At 40.6% G+C, this 27927-nt stretch overlaps 1 protein-coding gene across 1 annotated transcript; it reads left to right on the top strand.

Annotated features, from left to right (window-relative positions):
- Positions 1 to 277: 277 nt before the first annotated feature.
- Positions 278 to 27927, top strand: LOC125917708 (T-lymphocyte activation antigen CD80-like). The gene is made up of 7 exons (XM_049623831.1): positions 278 to 1960; positions 3409 to 3516; positions 13062 to 13379; positions 18152 to 18433; positions 22846 to 22950; positions 23783 to 23893; positions 26428 to 27927. Exons 2-6 carry the CDS (start codon positions 3417 to 3419, stop codon positions 23854 to 23856), a joined length of 879 nt encoding a protein of 292 aa, XP_049479788.1. The 5' UTR covers positions 278 to 1960; positions 3409 to 3416; the 3' UTR covers positions 23857 to 23893; positions 26428 to 27927.

The raw sequence follows: 27927 nt of genomic DNA, 5'->3' as shown, positions 1-27927 counted from the left end.
AGGTATCTCAGTTTGAAGACCCTCCCTTCAACCCAAACAGCTCCATCTCCCAGCAGAGAGGCACTAACGCTGTGGATGCTACCAGGAGAGATACTATACAGGTGGACCTATCAGATCACATTGTATTAACTGCTACTCACACGTGTGCGTAAGACTTGTCTCAAAGGCAGTCAGCAATTTTCTGAGGCTAGGGCATTAGCTGAGCATTGGGACACATTCCCCCAGGTGAGGTCCAGGCCTGGGGAGAGCCTGAGCACAGTCGTGAAATGGAAGAGACTTTATTCTTTCCTTCTCTTCCCTCATGATGATTGTCACTCCTCCCCACCCTGCGGACACCCAGAGGGTGTCATCCTTCCATATCAGCTTTTAGTATGAAGGGATTTCAGTGCCTTCCTTAACACTGAAAAATATTAGGATAGATGGCAGCTTAAACTTGATTTTTTTTTCCAGGGAAGTTTACTTTCTAATAGCCTGAAGTCAATATTTCAGACATTTCTATACCATATTCACAAGGTTTACCATATTCATGTATCATATTTACTGTCTTTTTTTTCCTCTAAATTGACTCACATTTCTACAAATTTAGATAGAAAACTATTGTATCTCTACCATATTCCTGCACTGGCAGTGTGGAGCCTGCTTGGAATTCTCTCTCTCTGCTTTTCCCCTGCTCGCTCCCCCCCCCCCACAGAAAGAAAGAAAGAAAGAAAGAAAGAAAGAAAGAAAAGAAAAGAAGAGAAAAGAAAGAGTATCCCTCCTGCCTTACCCTAGATTCTGCAGAAAGCAAAGCTGGAAAAAAAGGCCTAGTTTATTGGGAATGTAGTCCAGTGGTGTAGGACAGGGGGATTGAGACAGGAAAGAAAGAAAAGCCAGTACAAGGGTGCTTTACCACGTTGGCTTTTGCTGCAGGCAACTGGTACTCAACCCCACTGGGACCTTCTGGAGAACCTCGTGAAATGTCTCCTAGAACTCTCCACCTGGAAACTGTCAGCTTCCAACCCCCTCTGGTCAAGAAGTAGCCCCACGGGCACTAACTACCCCCAAATTCCCAGGCTGCACACGTTCAAGCACAAAACTTGCCATAGTACCCCATGCCAAAGCAACAGAGAAGCTCCAGGGGCAGAAGCAAACTGTGAAATGTGCAAAACAGGTCGGCTGCACCAGCATGAGTCAGCTGTTTACCTACAGAATGCTCCAGAATTCTATACAGGGGTAGAAGGCTGATTGAAACAGAAGGGGTGGGTGTGTACTAAAACCTTCTTCATCCTACCCCTTGGTTCTATCACTGTGCTCACCTGAGGTGCCCTCAACCATGGCTACAGTAACTGCAATCCTGTCCAGCATGGCTGCCGGAAGTCTCTTCTGTGAAGGTAGCTGAGGTGGAGGGGTGGGAGTGCAGTTAAGGGTGGCCTGTTGAGCCCAGCACTCTCCAAAAAGTGGCCACTATATATGAGGTAGATGGCCCACTCCTGCAGTGGCAGGGCCATGAGTAGAGAGGGGTAACTCTGGGTGCTAAAACAAAACTTGAGACCGACACAGAAAAAACTGGCCCACAAAGCTCACAGTCTGTCTACCGCCAAAGCCAATGGCTCCCCCAGGCTGCCCAATGCAGTCTTCTCTCCCCTTGAGACTACTGGTTTGTGTGAGGTAGTGAAGGAGGGGCTGTGTGGTTGGTCTAGGCCACACCCTCTGAGGAGATGCTGATAAAAAGGGAAAGCTGAGCAAGCTTCCTCAAATCATACATAGCACCCTACCCATCCCTTGCTGTGACTTAAACATTTCTGGTGAAGAACATCAGATCTTCTAGGGAGTAAAAGGAAGTTGGAAGATATATCACCCAAAGAAAAACTGAGAAACTTGCCATTATTTTGGAGACAGCAAGAAAAGAACATCTCAGAACTGGGGCCTCATCCTTTGATTTTTTTAACACAAGAGAAAAAGAGCAATTGTTCTTCAGCAGGTAAGTACATTTAATATTATCTTAACGTGGGATAGCGGTAGGAATAGTTACCAATAACATGACTGCTTTTTTTTTTCTTAAGTTTACTTATTTATTTTGAGAGAGGGAGCAGGAAAGAGAATCCCAAGCAGGTTCCGCACTGCCAGTGCAGAGCCTGATGCAGGATTCGAACTCACAAACTGTGAGGTCATGACCTGAGCCCAAACCAAGAGTCAGACCGTTAACCAACTGAACCACCCAGGCACCCCAATCTGACTGCTTTTTAAACAAACATACCATCACTCCTATCTCCAAGATGCATACCTATTTCCAAAGGAGCCTGCCGGGGTCTCATTCCCATAGGAGGCTGAGGCTTCCCAGCACAGTTGGAGGATCATCACCAGAATTATGGCTCATAAAATTCTGGTGAATAAATGAATCCAAGCTAATCCTGGTTAAAATGGAGTGTGGCTAATAAAACAATCAAGGGTGGCTGGAAAATGACCTCTGGGGTGGTTCCCAAAGAGGAGGCCCAAATGTCCTCTGGGTAGCATTGGACTATGTCTGTGGTGGCAACCTCAGAAGATCACATTGAAGCACAGCATTCTATTTCAGTTCTAAATTTTGATATATTTACTGAAAAAAGTCAGCTTACTCACATTATAGTACATAATATAACTAAGTCATATTTGCAATATGTCTTTTCCCTTTCTACTGATAAATTTTTCTATCTGAATCTGTTTTCTATCTGAATCTGTTGATTCAGATCCTCTACCCCTTTAAGACATGTCTTTGTTTTTATATATACATATATATACACATATGTATATATATGTATATATATATATATATATATGTATATGTATATGTTAATGTATTGAGAAGGAAGTACTTTCGTAACTTAAGTACTGCCTTGGACAAACTATGCCCTCACCGATATTTTGTGTTTCTTGGTATGTTTTGAAGAACACCAGAACTTTGGCTAACCGATATTGACTGCCCTTGTAGTTCTCTGTGCTTTTACCCAAAGTCTTAATCATCTCCATAAACAGAGCCATTCTATGGGAGAGCTGTGGTTAGTTTGGGGAACATGTACAAGGCAGGGTTACCTCCTTGGAGTTCCCCCAACCTTTGCTTTTCCCACAAGATTGTCTGCTTTAGAAGTTTCTCAGATTAAGATCGCCAACTCATTTCAGGCAGGCAACTAGGGAGTTTTACAACCCATACTAGGCCGACCTTCCTTCCTGGGTGACTCTTTTTCCTTTCCAGGTTTGAAAATAAACCCACAACCTTTTATATTCAGGAGTTTGGAGACCCAGGTACACCATTCATGGTGTGTTTTTGCAAACATCACAGGAGAACCCTCTGTATGAGACGATTGAATTGTCTTCTGCTCCTGCCTTGTGCTTGCTGGGAGTTACCCATGTCTAACTTGGTTTGAAATTGTTTTCATTCTCTACCCTACGCAGCAAAAGCCATGGATCACGCAGCAAAGTGGAAAACACCACTACTGAAGCACCCATATCCCAAGCTCTTTCCGCTCTTGATGCTAGCTAGTCTTTTTTACTTCTGTTCAGGTAAGGAACTTTCAGGAACTTGACTGAGTTTGCTGCTTCAAAGTTTAGGTGGTGGTGTTTTCTGTGCTGCCCCCTTCTGTCACCCTGCAAGCTAACCTTCGGGGGCTGGATTTGGGAGGCTGTTGAGAAGAGCAGGGCTCATCCTGCTGAAGGATGGTTCTGACTTTATTTTTAAAATCCAAACAAAATATCTTCTTTCTGCTGAACAGCATACTACCTGGTTTCCCCAAAGTAAAGAGAAGAATCTGGCTTCAGCATGGTTTGCCGGTTTGCAAAGAGTCTGACATCAAAGGTCCTTAAAAGGTCTTAAAAGCTGCTAACTTAAAGCATGTCTGCACTGCAGGCATCACCCAGAATATCTAAGTGTGAGGGAAGGAGGCAGATGGATGGGGAGAGGAGTTTGGGCACATGGATTACTGGCCCGCAGTGGTGGTCGTCGTATATTTTCTGTCCTGGGCTGGAAATTTTGCTATTTCACATGGTTGCTGAATCAAGAGAACTGTGACTTAAGTTTCACAATTTATGCATCAGATATTATATATATATTTGGCAGTTATATGACCTTTCCAACAGTTACAGTTTTCTTCTGGTAAGTTAGGGGAGCACCCTCAAGTCTCCTGGGGAGTCTAAAGAGTTTAAAAATACTTAGAAGGAAACTTATACAGGCTTCCTGGAAATAATGTGTGTGTGGAGGAACCAATGAAAAGGAGAATATAAAATTAAAACCAGAGTTTTAGCAATTATAGCAGGAAAATTAGAGGCAAGTGGAAGGAGATGATCTTTGAGCTAAAGAAAAATATTTAGGAAAGCACTTTGTCCTATAGCTACAGCCAGATTTCTTTGTTGCTGTACTGAGTCAACAAACAAATCCATGAACTTCTCATGCTTGAACACCTACTATGTACTTAAAAACTGTGCCTGGGAATCCTGTCCTCTAAGAGATTTGAGTGTGTTAGTTGGAGAAGGCAAAAGTAACCCACAGGCAAGTAAAGAGCAGTGAAGGGCCTGGTTCTGACTGTAAGAGCCTAAGACCAGGGAGGGCTGGGGCAGCTGGGCAGGCTTCTGGTGGAGGATGGGCAATGATGAGAGAATTCTGAGTAGGACAACAGCACAGAAAAAGGCACAAAGGTAAGGATGAGTCTGGCACAAGCAGTCTTCCTTTTGTTTACTCATTTATTAATTCAACAAATATTGAGCATCTCCTATGTACAGGAGACTTTTCTTGGTCCTGGGGACAAGTTGCGAGCAAAATTGGTGAGGCTGTTGTCTTCATGGAAGTTATAGTCATTAGGAAGAACGTGAAAATCAATCAAAGAATCACTCAAATGAATGTATGAGCAACAAGCAATGTCTTCCTCTGCCAGGAGAGAGTGGTGAGGGAGATCTGGGTGAAGGTGGGAGAGCAGCATGTGGAGGAAACAAAGGAGCAGGAAAGTGAAAGCAGCTGGTGTTGGGGCAGGCGGAGGCAGGGACCAGATTCCATGGGGCTTGAAGGCCATGGTCAGGAATCTGAATGTTATTTAGAGCATACTGGGAAGCCATGGAAGTGTTTTAAGGAGTTGTGACATGGTCTATACCAGTGCTGCTCACACCTCGATGATACATATCAATCACCCAGGGGCCTTGTCAAAAGCAGGAGATTTTTAGGGCAGTGAAAAGACTCAGTATGATACTGTAATGGTGGATACATGTCGTTTTACGTTTGTCAAAACCCATAGGATGTATAGTGTCAAGAATGATCCCTAAAGTAAAGTGCAGACTTTGGTGATAATGTGTTAATGTGTGTTCATTGATTGTCACAAATGTACCCTCTGGCATAGGATGTTGATGGTAGGGGAAGCTGTGTGCATGGACAAGATGGAGTATACAGGAACTCTCTGTACTTTCTATTCATTTTGCTATGAACCTAAAACTGCTCTAAAATAAAGTCTGTATATTTTTTTGAAAAATACAGTTTCTGCCTAGGTGGGTCAGGGAGGGGCCTGAGATTCTGCATTTTTTAACAAGCAGTCAGGTGATACCGACACTGTTGGGCCACAGCCCTTCAGTTTGAGTAGTAAAGTTCTGAAATGACGTTAAAAAAAAAAAAGGTGTTGCTAGAGCAGAAAGAATGGCTTGTAGGGCTAACAGAGGGATTGTGTGAAACCTGTCAGGAGGCTTTTATAGACAGCTTTGATGAAGAGACTGGAGTCAGAGGGAGATGGGGGAATCGGAGGGTGTGTGTGATGTAGAATCAGGGAGAGTTTGCCAGACCGGGTGCAGCTAGGAGCTGAGCATGTCCTGTGGGAGGCAAGACTGGGTGAGATTATGGAGGCCTTTGCTTCAGGGAAAGGGATTTGGCACCCACCTTCCTCTCCTGGTCTGGTCCAGGAAGCTGCACTACCACCCACCCCCAGCCATTGCTGCCCAGGACAGGTGACCTCTTTGTCCTGAAAAGGGAGGGGCCAGCTGAACTCCTCTCCACTTCTGGTTTGGTCTGTGGAGGCAAAACTAAAAACTCATGTACTCCAGAAACTGGTATGTATGTATGTATGTATGTATTTATTTTTAAATTTTTTAAATGTTTATTTTATTTCTGAGAGACATACAGAGTGCAAGCAGGGGAGGGACAGAGAGAGAGGCAGACACAGAATCCAAAGCAGGCTCCAGACTCTGAGTTTTCAGCACAGAGCCTGACGCAGGACTCAAACTCACAAACCGTGAGATCATGACCTGAGCCGAAGTCAAATGCTTAACCAACTGAGACACCCAGGCACCCCCAGAAACTGGTATTTATAAGGCAGAGGATCTAACACGGTCGCTTTCAGAGGGGCTGACCTTGTCAGGCAGCTTTCTCTGAGGTGGGATATCTTCAGGGAAGCACAGCTCTAAGGGGAGTGGAGAGGCCTTTGGTAGGAGTGGGCCACGGACATAAGAAAGGTGTTTCCCGTAAGTTTATGGCATGAGGAAAACTGAGCCACAGGGAAAAGAATGCCCTTAATGCACCACAGACACTCTTCCTGTCATGTATTGTCTGAGCGCTGCTGGCCAAGCATCCTAGAAGTCACAGTTCTTGCTGTGAGAACTCTGATATTCAATGTCCCTGAGCTTTTTAAAGATTTAAGTACTGTTTAGAGACACAAAAGGGTCAGACTTTATACAGAGTGCATAGGCTGGGTCTCAAGAGGAGAGAAAGTCAGGAGCAATGGAAAAACTCAGGTAACAAGTCTGAAGTCTGTTACCTGCTGGAGAGCAGATACTTCTCCCCCTTGTGTTCCCAGCACCAAGCCCAAGGCCAACAGGAGCCCCAGGTGTGCTGGTTCCCTTCATGAAAAGTACTTAGAAGTGTCCCCAAAGGTCACTTCCATTGGAAGGATATACACAGACCATTAGCAGTAAATCTCTAGATGGTGGGGTTATAGATGACTTTTAGGTGTTTCTATATTTTCCATTCTTTCTAAATTTAGTGTGTTTCCTTTAGAGTTAGGGAACATCTTTACTTAAAAAGGACTCTCAAGTCCCAGTGAGCTAACATACAGCCCAACACATGGGGATTTAATCTGTTCTGCCCAGCTGTGGGCACTTGGCTCAGTCCGGATGTCAGCCAGTTACCACAGTGATTCTGGCCTGTCCTGGGTGTGATTCAATAAATCACATGCTGCATATGACAGGAAAGTTAATTAAGGAAATGACAGAAAATTAAGTTTAAAATTTCTGTATAGTGTGTTACAATTAACTTAGCACTTTTACATCTGGGTATTATATGATTTACTTCATATAATCCCCGTGATAATTATGTAAAGTTTTAGTAGAGAATGTATTATGCCCCTTTTGTAGAGATTCCCAAGGAACCAATTTGTCCGAGGTTATGATTCTAATGTGCAAAAACCGATGGAGGCAGATCTCATCTCCTAATGTCTAGTCATGCATTCAGTAAATATTTATTGAGTGCCTACTTTGGGCCAGTCCCTGTTCTAGATTCTGTGGATATAATGATAAACTAAACAGATAAAGCTCCCCCCACCCGACCCCTCATTCCCATAGCCTCAGAAGTAACTACTGCTGAAGATAAACTTGAAGAGAAGTAAATCAGGGCAAGGGACTAACGAGGAGCAGCATGGATGAGGTCTGGGAGGAGGGCACTGGTTAGAGAGAGTCAAAGAAGGGCTCCCTGACAAAGGGAAATGAGGAACTGGGCTGTGTGGATGTCTGGGGAAGCAATGGTACACCTGTCATATGCCCACAACTGCAGAGGCATCTTCTGTGTGTTACCTCACAGAATCCTCATGCCCGCTTTGTTAGGTAAGTGTTGTTGTGCCCTTCTGTAAAATAGTGAAGCAAGGTCAAAATTCAACTAGGTTTTAGGTAGTAATACTCAGATTTCAGGGACCTGAGTCTCCCCTCCAGAGCCACTGAAGCACACAAAACACTTCAGAGACCTTTTAATTGTCTGCATGTAGCAGCCCTGAGTATGGAAGCTGGGTCCTGGTGGAATTTCCAAATTGCCCAGAAGATTTTTGGTTCCTCTTTTCAGTCTGGTTCTTCTTCAGCATGAGTGTGTGGTGAGAGGAGTTCACATAGGAACATTAGGATCCCATTGATGGTTACTGACCTTTAGAGAGACACCCACACTTCTCCTCAGATGGCTGGACAAAAACTCCTCAAGAGTCATCATTGAAGGGGTGCTTGCCTGGCTCAGTCAATAGAGCACATGACTCTTGATCTCAGGGTTGTGAGTTCAAGCCCCACATTGGGCGTGGAGCCTACTTAATTAACAACCAAAAAAAACCTTTTTTTAATTAAAAAAAAAGTCATTAGTCAAAGTAGCTCATTTTCAGTTAAGATTCCTCTTTTTTTCATTTTTGTTATTTTTATTTTTTTATTTTAGAGAGAGGAAGAGTGAGCAAGGGAAAGGGGCAGAGGGAGAGAAAGAGAGAATCTTAAGCAGGCTCCACACTGAAGGGCTCAATCCCACGACCCTGGGACTGAACTGGGACCTGAACTGAAATCAAGAGTCAGACACTCAACTGACTGAGCCATCTACGTGCCCCCGAGATTCCTCTTTTGCTAATGTCACCACATGTAAAAATTACTTAGAAATCCTGGATTCTTTTTGGGTGGGAACAAACAGATCATAGGGAAAGACCCTATTTAGAATCTCAGATGAATGAGCTGCTTTCTGTCGTGGTATCTGTAATGGCCAATCGCAAGACCAGAATCCTATGTATCTGACGTAACTCCTGAGTGAAATGAAAGGACCACAGGGTAGAAGTTGGGAGCAAGAGTTGGGGAAGGAAAGGAAAGTCTTATAGAAGACGTGCCATGTACTAGGGACCTTTCCATTTATATCATTTAATTGAATTTAATTTTACAGTGATTCTGAGAGGTAGGTATTACATACTTTTTACTGATGAGGAATTGGATTAATCAGCAAGTGGCTGAGCTGGGACTAGAATCCAAGTCAGTAGGAATCCGTAGTTGATGCTCCTACATACCAGTTTGCTTCTGCTGTATTTTTTTAATATAAAGTTTATTTATTTATTTTGAGAGACAGAAAGAGAGAGAGTGTGTGTGCATGCATGTGGGGGAGGGGCAGAGGGAGAGAGAGAGAATCCCAAGCAGTCTCTGCACTGTCAGCACAGAGCCCAAAGCGGACCTTGAACTCACAAAGCATTATCATGACCTGAGCCAAAACCAAAAGCCAACAGACCCTTAACTGACTGAGCCACCCAGGTGCCCTCTGCTGTATCTTTCTCAAAAGAGCTCAGGTTGCGGCGCCTGGGTGGCTCAGTCGGTTGACTGTCCAGCTTTTGATCTCGGCTCAGGTCATGATCTCACGATTTTGGGGGTCCGAGCCCTACATCGGGCTCTGTGCTGACAGCCTGAAGCCTGCCTGGGATTTTCTCTCTCTGCCCAATCCCCGCTCATGCTGCGCACCCCCTCCCCCAAATAAATAAACATTAGACAAAAAAAGAACTCAGGTTATTTATCTATTATGTGCTCCTCTGAAGTATATCTTTTCATTTCTTCACTTTCTCAGTTATGTTCCCTAAAGCTGGGGGTGGCAGTGTTCTGTGCAATTGCCAAAAGGGGTGCCTGAGATCATTGGGAGTTTCCTCACACTGCTCTGAAGACACCCGCCATTAAAAAACTTACTTCCTAATGCTGTGGGGGGCCCATGTCCAACCTGATGAAGGCCTGAAGAACAGCTGTTGAGGTAGAGAGGTGCTCGTGCTCCATGATCATGCTATCTAAGAAGAGAGAGGGACTGGAGACTGGATCCTTTGATAGGGCCTCCCCAGGGGATGCCAGGTGGCTCTGGGGGATAAGGGACATGATAGCATTGGTGGGGGAGGGAGTGGCTAGTGAAAGAGCTTGGGCTTGGGGGACTCTGCTTGTAGGTCAAGCGTAGCATAGGAAGAACGGCCATGCCTTCTGAACCAAAAAAATCAGAAAATATAGTCTGCCAGGGGAGTTTGGTGCTACTGATAAACGCTTAGGAGCTAACAAAAAGGTGGAGTTTGGATACTGAAATGTTGGTATTTCTGGAATATACTGATGGGAAAATGGGCAGAATGTTTTAAATGGGACCCTCTAATAGGGTAACTGTCACATGGATTGCGGATAGCTGAAAAGACAAGGACCGGATATAGATCCATTTAGCATTGCTGAAAAGGATAGAAATAGTCTGGGGGGGGGGGTGCACACTAACCTTGTCTGGTGGAAATGAGGGGAGTCAATTCAGCCTGAAGTCATGAGTTCATTCCAGGCCTGGAACAAAAATGACTGTGCTTCTCAAAGCAAAAATGTTCAATGGTGGGGTCTGGCTGGGGGTGTGGGCAGTGTTGGCCTACTTAATCCTGGAACCGGGGCCTAAAGTTGGGGAAACCAATAAACAAGGAGAGTGGCCTGAAAGGTCTGGGCCAGAAAGTGTGAAACAGGGGCAGCTTCCTCTTCTGGGCTTAGTTTTCTCACCTATAAATAAGACAACCAAAATGAACTGACATGGAAGTCCTTTTAAGATCTCACAGTCCAATGATTTCCATATTCCTCATTGGGCTGAGTACATTGTGTACCCATACTTAGCATTCATATGCTAGGTTGCCTAAAGTCCTCCTTTTTCTGGGACTAGTGGACCTTCTCCCTCACTGTCCATCGACAGATGAATGGAAAAGAAAATGGAGTATATACATATGATGGAATATTATCATTATCTTATTATTCCTTAAAAAGGGAAGAGATTCTGGTACATGCTAAAACATGGATGAAACTTGAGGACACTATGCTAAGTGAAATAAGCCAGTCACAAAAAGAAAATACTATATGATTCCAGTTATATGCAGTATCTAAAGTAGTCAAATTCATAGAAACAGAACATTAAGTGGTGGTTACCAAGAAAAAAAAAAAAAAATGCATACAGAGTTCCAGATTTGCAAGATGAAAAGTTCTGGAGCTCTGTTTCACAACAATGTGAATATACCTAATACTACTAAACTGTACACTTAAAAATGGTTAAGATGGTATAGTTTACATTATTTTATTTTTTAAGAATTTATTTATTTTTTAATTTACATCCAAGTTAGTTAGCATATGGTACAACAATAATTTCAGGAGTAGATTCCTTAAACCCCTTACACATTTAGCCCATGCCCCCTCCAACAACCCCTCCAGTAACCCTCTGTTTGTTCTCTATATTTAAGAGTCTCTTATGTTTTGTCCCCCTCCCTGTTTTTATATTATTTTTGCTTCCCTTCCTTTATGTTCATCTGTTTTGTATCTTAAATTCCTCACATGAGTGAAGTCATATGATATTTGTCTTTATCTGACTGGCTAATTTCACTTAGCATAATACCTTCTAGTTCCATCCACATAGTTGCAAATGGCAAGATTTCATTCCTTTTTTTTTTTTTTTTAATTTTTTAAAATGTTTTTATTTATTTTTGAGACAGAGAGAGACTGAGCATGAGCAGGGGAGGGGCAGAGAGAGGGGGAGGCACAGAATCTGAAGTGGGCTCCAGGCTCTGAGCTGTCAGCACAGAGCCCGACGCGGGGCTCGAACTCACGGTTCGTGAGATCATGACCTGAGCTGAAGTCGGACGCTCAACCGACTGAGCCACCCAGGCGCCCCTAGATTTCATTCCTTTTGATTGCTGAGTAATACTCCATTGTATATATAAACCACATCTTCTTTATCCATTCATCCCTCAATGGAAATTTGGGCTCTTTCCATACTTTGGCTATTGTCGATAGTGCTGCTATAAACATTGGGGTGCTTGTGCCCCTTCAAAGCAGCACACCTGTATTCCTTGGTAAATACCTAGTAGTGCAGTTGCTGGGTCATAGGGTAGTTCTAGTTTTAATTTTTTGAGGAACCTCCATACTGTTTTCCCGAGTGGCTGCATCAGTTTGCGTTCCCACCAGCAGTGCAAAAGAGATCCTCTTTCTCCGCATCCTTGCCGACATCTGTTGTTGCCTGAGTTGTTAATGTTAGACATTCTGACAGGTGTGAGATGGTATCTCATTATGGTTTTGATTTGTATTTCCCTGATGATGAGTGATGTTGAGCATTTTTTCATGTGTCGGTTGGCCATCTGGATGTCTTCTTTGGAAAAGTGTCTATTCATGTCTTTTGCCCATTTCTTCACTGGATTATTTGTTTTTTGGGTGTTGAGTTTGAGAAGTTCTTTGTAGATTTTGGATACTAACCCTTTATCTGATATGTCATTTGCAAATATCTTCTCCCATTCTGTCGGTCGCCTTTTAGTTTTGCTGATTGTTTCCTTTGCTGTGCAGAAGCTTTTTATTTTGATGAGGTCCCAGTAGTTAATTTTTGCTTTTGTTTCCCTTGCCTCCAGAGACATGTTGAGTAAGAAGTTGCTGAGGCCAAGGTCAGAGAGGTTTTTGCCTGCTTTCTCCTTGAGGATTTTGATGGCTTCCTGTCTTATGTTTAGGTCTCTTATCCATTTTGAGTTTACTTTTGCGTATGGTGTAAGAATGTGGTCCAGGTTCATTTTTCTGCATGTTGCTGTCCAGTTTTCCCAGCACCACTTGCTGAAGAGACTGTCTTTATTCCATTGGATATTCTTTCCTGCTTTGTCAGAGATTAATTGGCCATATGTTTGTGGGTCCATTTCTGAGTTCTCTATTCTATTCCATCGATCTAAGTGTCTGTTTTTGTGTCAGTACCATACTGTCTTGATGATTACAGCTTTGTAGTAGAGGCTAAAGTCTGGGATTATGATGCCTCCAGCTTTGGTCTTCTTCTTCAATATTACTTTGGCTATTCAGGGTCTTTTGTGGTTCCATACACTTTTTAGAATTGTTTGTTCTAGCTCTGTGAAGAATGCTGGTGTTATTTTGATGGGGATTGCTATTTTACATTTTTAAACCACAATAAAAAAAATAGCTCTGGGGACCAAAATGATCAAAACCAAACTGAGTTCTCTGATCATGCTTAGTCACTAGGTACAACACCTTGAGTTTTGTTATTGACAACCCTGAATTCCTGCTTGTGCAGGAGTCCATATTTAATAAATACAAAATCTTTTCTTTCTGCCTCTCCTTAGGTATCATCCAGGTGAACAAGACAGTGGAAGAAGTAGCAGTACTATCCTGTGATTACAACATTTCCACCAAAGAACTGACGGAAATTCGAATCTATTGGCAAAAGGATGATGAAATGGTGTTGGCTGTCATGTCTGGCAAAGTGCAAGTGTGGCCCAAGTACAAGAACCGCACATTCACTGATGTCACCGATAACCACTCCATTGTGATCATGGCTCTGCGCCTGTCAGACAATGGCAAATACACCTGTATCATTCAAAAGATTGAAAAAGGGTCTTACAAAGTGAAACACCTGACTTCGGTGATGTTATTGGTCAGAGGTCAGTGGGATTTTTCTGATTTACTATAAACTGGCAGACTGTTGATGCCCTTAAAGACATACTCCTATTGATTTAGGAGTATTGAAACATTGAAAATGTTACCAAGGAGGGATGTATCTGCATTTAGGGTTAAGTAAGTCTGTAATGTTACAATAAACCCTAACTGATCTCTCAAGACATTCTGGAAATATTGATTAGTGTGTATTTCTTGCATTTTGACAGTCCAAATTCATGGCAGTCATCCTGAAGTGCCTTCTGAATCATAAGGGGACACATTTGATTTGATGTAGCTGTACTATTAACTGCTCTTGCTCCAGTAATATATTCTTGTGAAAGTATATTGAAAGGTATAAGAACAATGCAGGCATAAATATTTTTCAAATAGTATTTGAATGCCTATTACTATGGCTATTATATTATTTATATTTATTATTATATTTGAGGCTCACATCTAATGGTTATTCCTACAAAGTTAGACATTAGAGGATTGGATACATAATTTATGTGGCAGGGAAGAAAATTCATAAATCAAAGTCCTACTTATACGTCTATCGTGAAGGCAAGCATTTCTTGGATAGGAAGGAATCTTGCGGTTATCACAGGTGGTAGTTCTAGAGGATACTAATATAGCCTGAGCCCCTTGCTGAGAAATTACAGCCCTTGACCATTCCCTCATACTTGAAATTCAAACACATTTCTTTTTCTTCCTGGACACTTGGGCCTTTAGTGGAAACTAAACCTATTACTTAATGAAAGATAATCATTAACCTTGATAACAGATCATGTAAGTGGATCCTTGGCAAATTCTTCACTATTCTTCTCTGCAGTCTGCAGCTATTTTGAATCTTTCACTTTAGCACCCAAATCACACTTAAAGCTTAGGAAGTGAGCCAGTTGTATAGAATTATCTTAAACCTCACTCTGTACTCCCTACTCATGAAGACAGCAATAATTATATAGGGGTGTGATTTTAGGTGTTCTTCAAAGCCCACCTTCTCCAAAATTCTAACCGGCATTGATTCTGAGAATCCCCACCATTATTGCTGCTCCTGCTTAGTTTCAGCACTTTTCCCCCTATGAGATCTCTGTTAAAAATGAAAATGTTTTACCTGGGGAGGAGGTAGCACCACAAACATATTAACCTGTATTAGTTAACGCATTGGCTATAGTCCTTCCTCTAATGGAATACCTAATGGGAAGTTGACTTAGGACTATGTACATTTTTTTAAATTTTTTTTTCAATATATGAAATTTATTGTCAAATTGGTTTCCATACAACACCCAGTGCTCATCCCAAAAGGTGCATTTTGATAGAAGGATGAAGAATAAAACCCAAGAGGGAAAAGAGTCAGAGTCTCAGGGAGTGCAAGACTACAGCAGGAGACCAAGGACAGCCAAGAAGGCAACATGAGAGTGCTAGGGGCCTCAAAAGGGCCGGGAGGGGGTGCCGTGGTAGGCACCAAAGTCAGAAAGGGGAAGACAAAAAGGGAAGCTTCACTTGCTTCATTTGACTCAGAACCAATCAATTCTGATTTTTCCATCTCAGAGCAGTGCTTCTCAAATGTTAAGGTTCCTATGAATCACTTGGAGATCTTATTAAAACGCAGAGTCAAATTCAGTAGGTCTGGGGTTGGATCTTCAATTCTGCGCCAACAGACTACCAAGTGATGCCTATATGGCTACTGTATGGTACGGTATGGCACAGTGATGCCTGTATGGTATGGACCACAGTTTGAGAAACAAGAAATTAAATAATCACTTGTTTGACTAGGGTGATCACTGTCCCACTTTGCCTAAGACTGAGAATTTTCCTCAAACGTGAGGTTTTCAGTGCCAAACCTGGGAAAATCTCAGGCTAACCAGGACAAGTTGGTTTCTCTACATTTGCCTAAGATTGCAAAATGATATTATATCAGCATAGCAGTATATAAAAGCCTCCATTAACCAGCATTTGGAGGAAATAGCTATACTAGTTAACAGATTAACTAGGATAACAGATTTTTAGCTTTCTAACATATGTGCACCTCTTCTTCCAGTAAGATATTTTTACCCTACCCATTAAGATTGGTGAAAACATGGGTTAATTCATTAAAATGAGATACAAAGGAGTAATTCTTTGATAGTTCACAGTCTTGCAAGGCCTTAAGTACTATTACTTGATATGGATCACCTCCCTGAAGTGATAGGAGATAGCTGAGGCTGTTCTAAGCCTAGCCAGACCTTGCAAAGATGGTTTTTAATAGATAGAATATTTTTAATATTCTTGTGGTTAAGTATCTCTCAGAAAAGCAGCATGCAGAAATGAACATGAATCATAATTTAGGATATGAGTTACTTGGATTTGTTATTCCAGGTTAAAACACATAACAATGATATTATAAGAAATAAAGGGAATATTCTTTTTTTTTTTTTTTTTTTTAAGATTTTAAGTAACCTCTACACCCAACTTGGGCCTTGAACTTACAACCTCAAGATCAAGAGTTGCATGCTCCACAGACTGAGCCACCCATGTGCCCTACAAAGGGAATATTCTTGATGTCAGCTACCATTGTAATGATCTCATCTTATAAGATAAATTTAAGAAGTAGAAATGTCAAACTAAAAATGGTTCAGGAAAATGTCAAACTTAATTTAGAGACAGAGTTGATTCAAAAAAGGTGACTTCACCTCCAACCAAATGCAAGCTTTTCTTTTTCCTGGCAATTCTAATCACTTGACATAACTTCCCCTTTCTCTTATTATTCACAGTTCTGCCAGGCGGTTTGGGAAGTTTTCCCCTGAGCAACTTGATATAAAGGAGGGAGCTCATCTAAGAGGGCAAATTTGAGACCCACCTAAGTCAGTCTATTAACTGATTTCCTGTGTGTCAGGCTCTGTGCTTTATGATTTATATTAATGATGTCATTTAATGCTTACAGCCCTGGAAGGCAAGTGTTATTATCCCCATCTTACAGATGAGCAAAGTAAAACCGAAAGTGGTTAAGCGATTGGCCCAGGGTTAAAGGGCAAAACTGGTTTTAAAGCTTGCTGTTGGATCTTGGCCAGTCTGTGCCTTAAAGGAATCTTTAGTAATCATGTATGGTTCACAGATGGTCTTTTCAAAAACCCCAACTTTCTGGAGAAGCACAGTCTTCATGAGTGGCTTCAGTTTTGCATTGTTTGTCTTGTATTAAAAGAAAATCCAAGTGGTACAATTTGTTTACATTGTGATACTTTTTTTTTTTTTTTTTAAGTAGGCGTCACACCCAGCACAGAGCCCAATGCCCATGCGGAGCTTGAAATCATGACCCTGAGATCAAGACCTGAGCTGATATCAAGAGTCGGACGCTTAATCGACTGAGCCACCCAGGCATCCCAATGATACTTTCTAAATAAACTCTTAAAAAAAAAACAAAAAAAACCCCTGCTGTTGATTACTATTATGCTATACTACACCTCTTTGTGGAACTCCAAATTGTGAAAAGAAAACTAACTGTATGGATGGGATGAAGTATCTGGGGCTTGGTTCCCCACATTCAGGCTGAGAAGTATAAATTTCTTTAGGCCTAAGAATAAGGAAGAAAACGGGTAAAGGAGCTTTCTCCCATGTTCTCTGCAGTCATTTCACCATGCTTTGTTTTGTATATGCTTTTGTATCATATTGGGAGTCAAATATACAAATGAAAGAGTGCCTCAAGTATCTCAGAGGAATGCTAGGAAGTCTCTTCTGTCCTTGTAACACATGTCAGAACAGCAAGGGAGTCAGCAAAGTATAGTGGTTGAGATCACAGGCTCAGTGTTGTACAATTTGGACAGAGGTTTATCTTATTAAAGACTACTTTTGAAAAAGTAAGGGCATGCTAAAGAAAATTTAGAGTAGTGGTTATCTCAAGTGTGGGAAATAGGGAGACAACAAAGGCGTGACCATACAACCAGATTTGCATAAGTTACAGTCAATGTGCTGGCTTTCAAGTTGGATGTGCTGGCTTTCGCGGGTATTTTTTACAGTATTAATTAGTAAATAGATCAATAAAAGAGCCATTTTATCTACCTCAAATATTAGGAAGAAAGGGAAGAAAAGAAAGGCAGGAAAGGAAAAGAGAAGAAAAAGCAGGCAAGAGAAGAGAAGAGGAAGAAAAGGAAGGTTCTGGTATCAGAAAAATTTGAATTGATACCCCAGTTTTGCCACTTACTCATGATTTCTCTCAACCTCAATCTGATTATTTATAAAATGTAAATTAGGTTAAATCATATGAAATTGCTGATATTTGGTCTTTCTTGATGTATACCTGCCTCCTAGGGTTGTTGTAGAGATGAAATGAGAGAGTGTCCAGACCTAAAAAATATTAAGAGTTCAATAAATGTTGTCTATTATTTTTCGCTTCACTTCTTACAAACGCAAATACTATGTCTATATCTATTCATATAAATCTACTTCTTTCTATAAGTGGTCTCCTACCTCCATCAAAAGTGATGAAGAATTGGGGTGCCTGGCTGGTTCAGTCGGAAGAGCATGTGGCTCTTGATCTCAGGGTCATGAGTTCGAGTCCCACAAGGGGTGTAGAGATCTTTAAAAAAAAGTGATGAAGAATTGTTATACCCAATTCAAACCAAAGTTAATCTTTGGATCATACAGAAGTATTAATGATTTGTGGGAAGTTGTAAATTATATCTCATTTTATTATTCTTATTAAAACCATATACTTTATTTTTAAAAAAACCAACAACCTCACTTCTCCCACCCCACCCCCAATACATGACAATATGTACTTACATCCTTGTTCTTTCTTCAGCTGACTTCCCTGTCCCTAGTATAACTGATCTTGGAAATCCATCTCATAACATCAAAAGGATAATGTGCTTAACTTCTGGAGGTTTTCCAAAGCCTCACCTCTCCTGGTTGGAAAATGAAGAAGAATTAAATGCCGTCAACACAACAGTTTCCCAAGATCCTGAAACTGAGCTCTACACTATTAGCAGTGAACTGGATTTCAATATGACAAACAACCATAGCTTCCTGTGTCTTGTCAAGTATGGAAACTTAATAGTATCACAGATCTTCAACTGGCAAAAATGTAAGTAACATAGTTCTGGGGAGTTTCTACTATGTAAAATCTAAAAAGAAAATAACTCAGCCAGATACATTGTAGAATTATGCATACTGACTTTGATAGCATTTCCTGTAGTATTTTTAGACCCACAAATGTTATGGTGACTTAAGGTCACTGTATAACGTGTGACCATAATGTTACTAGACTAATTGTTTTTAAAATAAACTTTCTAAAATTGAGACATCCAAATATCAAGTGGTCAGCTTAGGAAGTCATTATAACAATAGTGTTGATATCGGAAGCACTAAAATTTGTCCTTCTTTGGACTTGCCATTAGGGCTTTGGTGCTTTCTTTTTGGGTACCTCCTTCCCATTGTCCCATGGTGTCAAATAATTGTCTTTTGTGGGCGAATGTGCCTTTTAAGAACTACTGGTTCATTCAGAACCAAGTCTGGTAAAGAAGGTAAATGACAAGGTACTTGAGGACAATGCCTGAAAAGAAGGTCATTTTTGCCCAAACACCATGACCAAATACTTTACCCTTCAGGTAGTAAACATACAGAATTTTCTGTCCCCAAGAGGTGAAATCATTTGAAAATATAAAATAGGAAAAGCTGGGCTTGTATCAATTTATGCATGTTAAACCCTTAGTAGGTTATTACAGAACTCAGATTCTTGAAATAAGTGTCTAACTTCTATGGCTGATTATATGGAAGACCAGCAGGTCTCTCCCTCACCCCCTGAGCCCACTCCTAATGACATGTTTTGTGGATGCATAGTAATAAACAATATACTGAATCTCATATACACTGAGTGGCACATGGATACATAGTATAACATATAATGTATAGCGTGTCTTCCTCTTATCTTTACTTGTAATAGAGGAGATATTTTAGATGGTCTAGTAGCTCATTCTAGCTAATGAGCTAGATTTACTGTAGATCTTTCCTTCTTGAGGTGAACTCATTCATTATTTTTCTCAATAGGTAATGAGTAAAATTTCCTGGGAAAATTAGTTCAAATGCAGACAAAATTTTGACATGTTTTTATTAATAGTCCAAGCTCATTTCTTTCAATCATCTTTTATGTGTTCTAAAAAATTTATAAAACTGAGGTTTGAATCATATAGCTTATTAATTCAGCATTACTTTTCAGTTTATTAATATATCATTATTTAATCAATTGTAGATTATTGTGATTAAGGTAGGGAGTAAGTAGTCCACAGAAGAGTAATAGCTTCAGTTATCTTATTTTGGACATTATAGTTGGACTATGAATGTATATGATATTTTAGGACAGTAATTGGCAAATATTTTCAGAAAAGTAATATTTCAGTAAATATTTTAGTCTTTGTAGGTCATATGGTCTCTGGCTGGCACCAACTCAATTTTGCTCAATTTTACAGCATGGAAGCTGCCATAGACAAGACATAAATGAAGGCTATGGCTGTGTTCCAACAAAAGTTTATTCTAAAAAAGAGGGAGTAGGCCAGGTTTGGCCTGTAATTTGCTAACTTACAGGAAACAGAATGTAGCCCATTCAAATAAAAGGATGGAGCTGCTATTTAAAGATGATTTAGACCACCCAGCTTTATCATCTTTTCCCTAATATGCCTTCTCTCAATTCTTCCCTCAAGCTAAGGATGAACAGTATCCCTTTTCAGTCTAATGAAAAATACTAGGTCTTTACCCTCTTTGGTCTACAGTTACAACAATTAATGGAAAGATGATTAAGTACATGTGTTTGTTCATTTCTTTGTTCATTCAATCTTTATTAAGTAGTTATCAGCTATTAAGCATCTTGATAGATACTAGCCTTGATGGTCAGAGAGCTTTAGTATATCAATACTTTAAATCTCATTTATTGAACTATAGTCATCATTAAGAGTCAAAAGCAAATAATGTATTTGTGGCTGGTCAAGGGCTGACTGCATAAACAAATAAAAATTAGGCATACAGTTCATAGAAATGTTATAAGTCAATGTGAGTGAAGCTTTACTATATAAGTACCCACTCAAAAATAAATAAATAAATAAAACATCCAGGGGCACCTGGGTAGCTTAGTCAGTTGAGTGTCCAACTCTTGACTTTGGCTTAGGTCATGATCCCATGGTCATAGGTTTGAGGACGCATGTCATGCTTAACACTTAGCATGGAGCCTGCTTAAGATTCTTTCTTTCTCCCTCTGCCCCTCTCCCCTGCTCGCAAGCTCGCTCTCTCTCTAAAATAAAAAAATAAAATAAAAGTTAATTAATTTATTAGTTAAAATTTATTAAATAAATTAAAATTTATTTATTTATTAAATTCATTAATTTATTAATGAAAAACACACACACACATTTATTAATGAAACAGATTGGGTCCATGATTCTTTGAGTCTGGATCTGCCAAATTGGTTAACCCTTGATACAGTGGAAGGCACATAGGTTTGTGGAAGGGGGTAAATCAGGGCATCCCACTCATGGTGTGTCTGATAAGCACGTGTAGATGTCTCACATAACTCTGCAGTTAGGGTTCTGAGTCTGCTCTGTGGCACATGTACTAGGTTCCTAATTGGCATCATGACAGAGCCAGTTTGCCGTGACTAGTTCCTCCTTTTTTCTCTCAAACAAACATCCTCTTTCTAGGCTGCCTGAGGCTTGAGGATGGATGGGAAGTGGCCTTCCTTCTGAGTGGAAGCCAGGAGTGAGTCGGAATCTGAAACTTTTAGACTCCCAGGATAATAACCAGAGAGCCCCCTTGTCATTCTGGTCGTTTGAGGCCAATCCTGGTAATCACGCATCTTCATGCAATCTAAAGAAAACCAAAGTTACCTAGTGTCTAAGTGGCAGGAGCACTATAATCAAATGTGCATTTTAGAATGATTACTGGGGCAGAATGTGTAGTTATTATTAGAGCCTAGGAAACCAGAGGCAAAGAGACCAAATGTAGACTACTAAGGTGGGCGAGAAGAAAAACCTGAACTAAGGCAGTTGCTGCATGAGATTTTGGGGAAAGGAACCAATTGCAGAGGTATCCTGAATACAGAATAGAAAGTCCATGGGAACCTACTGGGAAGTGAGCACAAAAAGAAGCCTTTACTCTTATTTAGGTAACTAATGGTGTTGCTGTTCACTGAGATGGGGGAATATAGGTGGAAGATATGCTTTGGAAAGAATATATTGAGTTCAGTTTAAATCAGGTGGAAATGCTAGCATCCAGCCATCTAGTTGGCAGCTGGAAATTCAAATCTGGAGTTCAGAAATGAGATCAGAAATATGATATGCAGATTTAGAAATCAGATGATATTTTAAATCTTGGGTGTGGATGAGATCACCCAGGAAGACTGGGGCCAGAGACAGGAGAATGGGACCACAGATGGAACCATGAGAGCAACGGTATTTGAAGAACAAGAGGAGGAAGAGCCTGCAAAGGAAACGGAGTCGGAACAAACAGAAGGAGAAGAAGGTGGTGTCATAGAAGTCCAAGGAGGAGGAGGCTTCAACTGGGCCACATGCTGAAGAGAATAAGCTGAAGACCAACATTTATCCTCAAGCCGTGGTAATCAGAAAAATGAAAAAGCAAAAAGTTAGCAAATGTTCAATATTGATTTGTAAACTATTCCAGAGAAGTCAGATGAGCTGCTAATATTTCTTTTGTGTCCCTGTCCTTTCTCTAGATGCCATTGCTAACTACTAAAGAATAAACAATGTAGCTACTGCTCCTTATCAGCAGGGACAGACAGCAGTCCCACATCCCTGTCTTCTCTCCACCCACATTGTTCCCTGTGTCCCCCTGTTCTCTCTGTTCTGTGTTCTACAGCTGCTAGCTGGTTTGCAGAGCTCCCCTCCAGGATGACCCCACCTAATACCAAAGCACAGCTACTCTTAGTTCTTTGCTATGCCTCTTCTATCCGTCCAGAAGCTCTAGGCTGGACAGTGAAAATTAAATGTGTATCTGAAAATAAATGCAAAAGAGCTCCTGTAGCTTTAGGCAGCCACTGTGAGGTGTGTGTGTGTGTGTGTGTGTGTGTGTGTGTTAAGAGAATGTGCTGAGAGAAAGGGAAAAGGCATGACAGATCTAGAAAAAGAAAAATAAGGCATATCTAGAACATGATGTCAAATAATTATTAATAACACATAGTTATATCAGCTATAAAAATGAGATATAAAGACAAGAATGCTGTTAAAGTATCTCCTTAGAATCTTTTTCATGTCAATTTAACTCAGTAAATGCAACTTCCAAAATGTCTTTTTCACATTTGATATCTGACATCTGGATATTAGTTGCCCACAAATATGTGTCCGATCAAAGAGTTACACAAGAAAAATGCTAGCAGCTGCACAGTGGATGAGCAGAGAAAGCAGTGAAATACTCTATAGTTGTGTCAACATAAGAGGCATAGAATATGGCAGGTGGAAACACATGAGAGCTGACACTCTTCTTTTCCCTCCACAGCAGAGCCACAGCCTTCTAATAATCAGCTCTGGATCATTATCCTGAGCTCAGTAGTAAGTGGGATTGTTGTGATCACTGCACTTACCTTAAGATGCCTAGTCCACAGTAAGTACTATCGTACTATCATTCTGACCTTGATTCCTGGAAGCCCAAACTCCATCAGTATGGGTCAGCGTCTCTCTGAGGTTTTAGCCTCGGTTATACCCTCCTCCCGTTTTATGGAAACTTTAGTGTCTCATTTACGTGTCTCACCAAGTTCTGTTCATCCACTGGACAGATGTTTCTCGGACACCTACTATGTGCCCCGTTCTCTACTAGGCACTGGAGTTACAAGTATGAGCAATCACTCCCCTCAAGACACATTCTAGTTTAGTCCTTTTATTTTCCCCCCTAACTTTATATTTTCTTGGAGACGCTGAGGCCTGCTAACTAATTTGAAAACATTTCTGATGCAAAGTGATATTCTAATCTTTGATTTTCAATTGGAGAAAAGTCAGAATGCCAAGGTTTGGGGCTAAGACTCATCCCACAGGTAGGATAAAAAGGTCTGGTGGGCTCAAGGATGATTTTGATACAGACTGCCCAGCCTCACCCCTCTAGTTCAGGATTTCCCATTCTTAATACTACTGACATTTGGGGCCAGATAATTCTTTGTTTTAGGGTTCTGTTCTGTGCATCGTAGCATATTTAGCAGCATCTCTAGGCTCTACTCACTATATGCCAGTAGCACCCCTGCCCCAGTTGTGACAACCAAAAATGTCCCTGTTACATTACAAATGTCCCGGGGAGGGTGTGGGGGGAGGGGGTGGTTAGAAATCTCCCTGGTTTAAGAACCACTGACCTAGTTCTAACCCAGCAAAGGCTTGCTGAGATACATGGGCACCATTTAAGGGAAACTAACCTATCTAAATCTTTATTGTTTGTGCTTGTTTTCAAGGACCTGCTGCAAGGTGGAGACAAAGAGAAATGGGGAGAGCGCGGAAATGGAAAAGATCTCACCTGTCTACATAGATTCTGCAGAACCACTGTATGAGCAGAGCGTCTGGAGGTAGCCTCTTTAGCTCCTCTCTACTAGGGTGGAATATATGAGATACATGGATTATGAGGCACAGCGCTTTCTTCCTCTCAGCACCAAATTTAAGCTCTTTCACCTACTACTACTAACCTGAATTAAAAACCTAATTCAGGTTACTCTAAACAGGTGATTGGCATCTCTTCTCCCCACATACGACTTGCTTATTGTATAACCTCTTTCTCTGCTGTACCATTCTGCCATGTTGAAATGTCTCCCTCTTGTCAGTCAACTCAGTGTCTTTCATTACCTATAAAACACTACTTTAAGTGCATCTTGAATATTCCTGGCCCAACTCCTTGTGCTGATCATTCCTTTTCCCCTGTATCCTTCACTGATGGACACTGATTGGGGTCACTTACTGGTCACTCTGTACCACCTCAGTAACATCCTCTTTGGTCTCCCTGCCTCTTATAGAGCCATCCTACTAACCCAGTGACAGAGCTAAATTTCATAATCACTTCTCCATGTCATTTTTCCCACTTAAAAACTCAGAAGAGACCCCCCCGCCCATGCCTCGAAAAGTTCCAAGACTTTGAACTTTCCACATTTCAGTCGATCTCTTTAGTATAAACATTCTCAGTTCTTTCAACTGTTCTCCATGTAGTAGTTCCAGAAGCTTCATGTGAATACACTAAATGTCAACAAATGGAGTCCAGGACTTTAGATATGGTCTAATTCTACATACAATGAGAAAATTACTATCTGGGATCTGAAATGTTCTTTATGTTAAGGAAGCCTAACACAGCATCAGCTTTTTTTGAGTCACAGTATTAACGTACATCAATTTTGTATTATCCTAAACTACCCAGTTCTTTTCAGTAAGAGAAACATTAGAATCCAAGAGACTGATACCAGATCCAGGGTGGTTGATAGCCTCCATAAACAGTTCCATTTTGACTTACAAAGTTAGGGTGAAAAAGTATAAGAAATGCGAGTCTCTCTGCTGAATCATTAACTGTGAACTTGCAGGAAATATGGCAGATAAAAAAAACCATGTTGAAGACACCATGAAGATAGAGTCAGCCAAATCCAGGATGTGAGAAATTATAAGACAAATGACCCAATTTCTTCAACAAATAAATGACAGAGAAAGGAGTGTTATAGATCAAAAGAAACCTGAGACATATGAATGAAAAGTAACATTTGTTTCTTGTTTACTCTGTGATTCAAACAAGCCAATTGTCAAAATACATTTTTTAGGTAATTGGAGAAAATTGAACACCATCTGTATGTTAGATGTTAATGAATTGTTTATTAATCTTGTTAGATATGATAATGCTGTAATTATGCTAACATAAGCATCACCTATGAGAAATACATACATACTCAAGCATCTGCACATAAAATGATGTGCTACCTAGGATTTAAAATTCTCTGAAGAAATTAAAATTTGGGTAGGCATAGGGAAAGATGAAACAAGAATAGCAGAAAATGCATAGTTGTAAGCTAGTGAGGAGGCCCATGAATTCACTGAATCTAGTCTTCTATGCAATGTATGAACCTCTCTGAAATAGGCTGGTGCCTTTGGGCTATTAGTATGAATGTAACTTTCTATAGTGTTACTATCATTGAAGAAATAAAGATGTTTTCACAGGGGGGAAAAAAAGAAACAAGAGTCTATGGAGTTACCTTTACAAAACAAAAGGAAATTAAACACAACACCTGAGATTTATATAATAGGTTTTGTTTTACAAAAGCATTATTTCATTTTAGTCTTATAAAAATCTCTATGAGCAAGTTCTTTACATCCATTTTATAGGAAAGAAACCTGAGGCACCCTCCCACAGGCTGAGTGATTTTCCCAAGGTCGGGCAGGCAAGGAGCAAAGCCAGAACTCAAACTGGGCATTAAGCTCCGGTTCCTTTCACACCATAGCAGCCTATACACATTTCCCCACAATAGTCTCTCAGTTTCCTATCCTGTTTTCTTTACAACTGCTTTAGGATGCTCTGTCCAGGATGTCCCCCTCAGTTCTGTGATTACCTAGAGCTTCCCTGACTTCCCTTATTAACAGTCTTCTGCTCAGTTGGCTGATACCTCATATTGAAGCCATGGGTCCAGTCTTCTACATGGCCATCTTGCCCAGTTCAAGCAACAATGCCTTTGAACTGCTGTAGCAGTGCTATCTTGAGCACATCACATTCCATCCCGGGTTTCACATGCTGTGTCTTATATTCTTTACTAAATTGTAGGCTTATTGAGAACAACCATGCCTGATATATCTGTTTGCCTCATAGGTAGAAGAGTATTGCCTTGATCAATAGTTTGGTTGTTTGATAACTGGTGCTTAATATTTGTCTGACATTTCATGTATCAAAAATTGCCAGACTTGTCCTAAATTCTCCCATAATTCAGACTTCCCTTTATATTCTTTAGCCATCAAGATTAATATCTACAATGCCCCCTCAATTTGGGAGCACCTATGTGATAAAAAATATAAAATTTTAAAATGTTTTCTTCCTTTGGGGATTTAGGGTTTAAAGTATTTTATTTGTTTGTTTCCTCAGGTCCCACCTCCATCTTAGATTGACCTCTTTGAATTTCCTCAGATGGCCAGGATTATCCCACCTTGTACTTCATGTATCTGTTTTCTAGGAGCCTCTTCATTTCAGTGGCTCTGCAGAAAGTGACTAGTGGGATACAGTGGGAACATTAGTAGCTCTGGTAGGCTTGGTCAAAGAATTTAGAAACACAGAATTGCTTGAGCCTGGAAGAGACATTTGAAAATTCTTGTTAATGACAAGGACATCAAGGCCCAGGAGGTGACCTGAATGATCAAGGACAGAGCCAGAACCCAGATTTCCTGTGTCTGGTGCTCTTTTCCATCATCAGTCTGGGTCTGTGGTATTAACTGGTGTATATATACATACACACCAGTCACAACGTTTCTGGAAAAAGAATTTGTTCAATGTCAGGCCAACTTTATGGACTTGATCTGACGCAACACTGGAGGACTTTATGTTGTAAAAAGCAATCTGATGCTAATGTGTGGGTAGTATGCTGGTATGTATGCCAATATGAGGATAATGGAACATTGTCTATGTGTAGCCAGTATTTCATTTTCCTTTGTGCTCTCCTCTGTTGCTCTCCCACTTCTCTATCAGGTTCTGGAGAAAGACCTATCCAAAACTAATATCCTCTGATGTGTAAGATGAATGACTTATACACTTCAAAACAATAGCCAGGTTGGAGAGGGATAGTCACATCCTACTGGTTCATATTGGACTGATAATCTCCTTAAATGGCTTCATGTTGTTTAACCTCGTTTATAAAATATTTATGAGAAAGTTCTCATTTAAAATGAGATAGGTTTTTATTGTGTATTACTAAACAGTAAGCTATCTTTAGAAATTGAGGTAATGAAAGTAGCATTCCATAGAGCTTCCTCAGATCACTAAAGTGGCTTTTCCTCCTTGGCATTTCTGATCCTTCTGACATCAGCAGAGAATTGAAAAGAAGTGGCAAACTGCTACTCCTGTGTTACTTAATCATGACTCCCCTTTCTCTGACGTTGCCTTCCACAACTCAGTGGACCAGGAAGTGGTCCTTGGTCCTAACTTAAGCTGGAGGAATCAGATATTCTCATTTGAAAATTTGAAGTTGGATAGCAAGTTGACCAAGTATCTCAAATATGGCTAGATTTAAAACATTTAATTTTGGTAGCTATAAAAGGACTGAATTATGCTATATAGTCTAAGAAACAGAAGTACACTTTTAAATGGTTGCTCTCAGAACAAAATCACGGAAGAAATAAAAGTAGGAGACTGACAAAAACTTTAAGCAAAATACAAAAAAAAAAGGGAGTTGCTGCATTTGGTTAAGATTAATAATCCTTAGACATGATCAAAAGGAGACCTCAAGAAGTAGTCACAAAACAGAAGACACCTAAGAGAGCTTATTTATATTTAAAATAAGTTATATTGTTACTTATTACATTTGATAAATGTGTCAGTACTATTTTTTTCAAAAAGTGGTTATTTTACCTCTATTCTGATATTTTTGTGATA

The sequence above is a fragment of the Panthera uncia genome, unplaced genomic scaffold, assembly GCF_023721935.1.
Source record: "Panthera uncia isolate 11264 unplaced genomic scaffold, Puncia_PCG_1.0 HiC_scaffold_227, whole genome shotgun sequence".
In the NCBI taxonomy this organism is placed as follows: Eukaryota; Metazoa; Chordata; class Mammalia; order Carnivora; family Felidae; genus Panthera; species Panthera uncia.
This window is presented reverse-complemented; position numbering and strand designations above follow the sequence as displayed.